Raw genomic sequence first — 2,116 nt, 5'->3', positions numbered from 1 at the left:
CCCCCCCCCGAGCCACCACAAAAACCACCCCTTCTTTCCTCCCCCGCGCCGCTCCCGGAGCAACCGACAGAAGCAGGACGTGGACGGGGACGTGGTGAGGCCCGGTGGGGCCGGGGCGTGGCGGGGCGTGGCGGGCCTGAGGTGCACGGCCTGCTGGCCAGGCCCCGGAGCCCGGGCCAGGTCCGCAGCGCAGCGCAGCCGCCAGTCACAGAGCAGGCGCTGAGCGGAGAGGACGCGACGTGCACGGCGCAGGGTGCGAAGGGGATGAGCCTTGGCGAGAGTCTGCACGCGGAGAGCGCGACCGACACCGACATGACAGCCGAGGACCGCCGCAGAGCCACCTCCCGGCAGTGAACGAATCGCTTTTCCAGTGCGTGCGCGCGCGTGTGTGTGGCCGTTGTGTGTGTGTGTTTTTATAATCTGTGTTTGCCGGAATCAAGATACCACGAAAGACACTTTGACGTCAACCCGAGCTTAATTAAGGATATCTTCGCATCACGCCTTTGGAGAGTTTTAACGACACGATGAAGACTTCCGCCTGGGGTAAGTGTACGATGGTGTGATTTGTGCCAGGCCCGTCTGCGAGGACTGACAAACAGACGCACGGCTTCACCCCTTTTAAAAACAATCTCCCAGGCTAAAATAACCATGGGTCACCATGGTTATCTTGTTCACTAGGAGCCATAATATCATGGTAACTTGACGATGGATTCTGGTTTTCGGTTTCTCAACCATAGTTTTCCCAACCTTTAACCATGGTGTCTCATGGTGACCATGGATTTCCATGACCATAATACTATGGTTAATCAACATTAAACCAAGAGAAACCATAGACTACCATGCATGGCCATAATTTATATTTTACCATGGCCTTCCCCATGGTTATTTTTTAGCCTGGGCTAGTGAATCTAGGGCTTTAGGAGTACCCTGCGAGTGTGTTGAGGGTGCGACGGGAATGCGACGCGAGTGCGGTACGAGTGCGGCAGAGGAGTCTCGCACTCGCCCCCGCATCGCACTCCTGTCACACTCGCAACGCATTCGCCCTGACCCTCACCCTAAAAAGCGCGTTCTTGAGTGAAGTAAATGTGCTCGACTAAACTTAGAACATCGTCTTGTTGCCATGCAAATCGCATTGGTTCAAATGAAAATTGCATCGCCCCGATGCAAATGTTCTTCAGAAATCAGGGGTCAAAAGAACATGCTTCCCGGGTGTCTATCCGCGCACTCGCGTTGTACTCGCAGGACGCGCAGGACTCTCCTAGGGCACTCAATTCATTTTCATTGGGGTAGTTCGCTACGAACTGTCGTTATGACCCTCGGTTAAGTGCATCTGACGTTTGTCAGCGCAGGCCGGAGGCACTACCCCGTACGGTCGCCGTGGTTAGTTAACCCCTGCCTCTGCTTCCAGTGTGCTTCGTCGTGGTGCTTCTGGCAAGCGCCGCGCGCTGCCGGGTGCTCCCCGAGGACGAGCCCGACGCCTCCACCAGGGTGTCCCTGTGGGCGACGCGGGCGCACGACTGGCTGCTCGACTCGGCGTGCGCCGCCACCCCGGGCGCTGACGGGGCCCCCGCCCCCGCCGCCGACCTGTGCCGCGACCTGGTCCGCGTGCCCCGGGCCCAGATCCGCGTGTACGCGGCGGGCCGCAGCACGGGCACCCTCGACACGGCGGAGCCCGTCATGGCGACGCTGGTCGGCCCCGAGGGTGGCAAGGCCCTTGGCCCCCACGACGCCGTCCTCGTCCTGGACCCCTACCCTGCGGCCAGCTTCGGCCACCTCGTCCTGGTCTTCTTCGTGGCGCTGGGGACGACGGAGGAGCGCTGCGCACTCGTCCGAGGACTGCGACTCGGTAAGCTTGCATGAATGGTTTGACATACGTCGTGCGGTGCGTCCTTGCTTTTGTCCGGGCTTCGCCGGCCGCCCCGCACTGCAAATACCTCCCGACTTCCCGGGACTCATTGGCGCTGTTAGTTAGGCCCCGGACGCCGCCAAAAGGGGCTGCCCTGCCCCGCTGTGCCCCGGCGATACCCATCCAATCGCATGCTCTCGTCTGCTGCGGCCAGCGCCAGCGGCCCCCACTCCATGCGTGCCGTGCCGGGTGTGCCGGCGGGAGGGGCGG

At 61.1% G+C, this 2,116-nt stretch overlaps 1 protein-coding gene across 1 annotated transcript; it reads left to right on the top strand.

Moving 5' to 3' along the window:
- Positions 1-193: 193 nt before the first annotated feature.
- On the top strand, positions 194-1,860 carry LOC113202550 (uncharacterized). Its single transcript, XM_052270953.1, has 2 exons — positions 194-543; positions 1,409-1,860. The coding sequence occupies exons 1-2, from the start codon at positions 525-527 to the stop codon at positions 1,858-1,860; spliced, it is 471 nt and encodes a 156-aa protein (XP_052126913.1). The 5' UTR covers positions 194-524.
- Positions 1,861-2,116: the final 256 nt, after the last annotated feature.

This window comes from Frankliniella occidentalis, unplaced genomic scaffold, assembly GCF_000697945.3.
Source record: "Frankliniella occidentalis isolate FOCC.00 unplaced genomic scaffold, Focc_3.1 Scaffold144, whole genome shotgun sequence".
Lineage (NCBI taxonomy): Eukaryota > Metazoa > Arthropoda > Insecta > Thysanoptera > Thripidae > Frankliniella > Frankliniella occidentalis.
The sequence above is the reverse complement of the archived record's forward strand: the minus strand, read 5'-3'. Positions and strand labels throughout refer to the sequence as shown.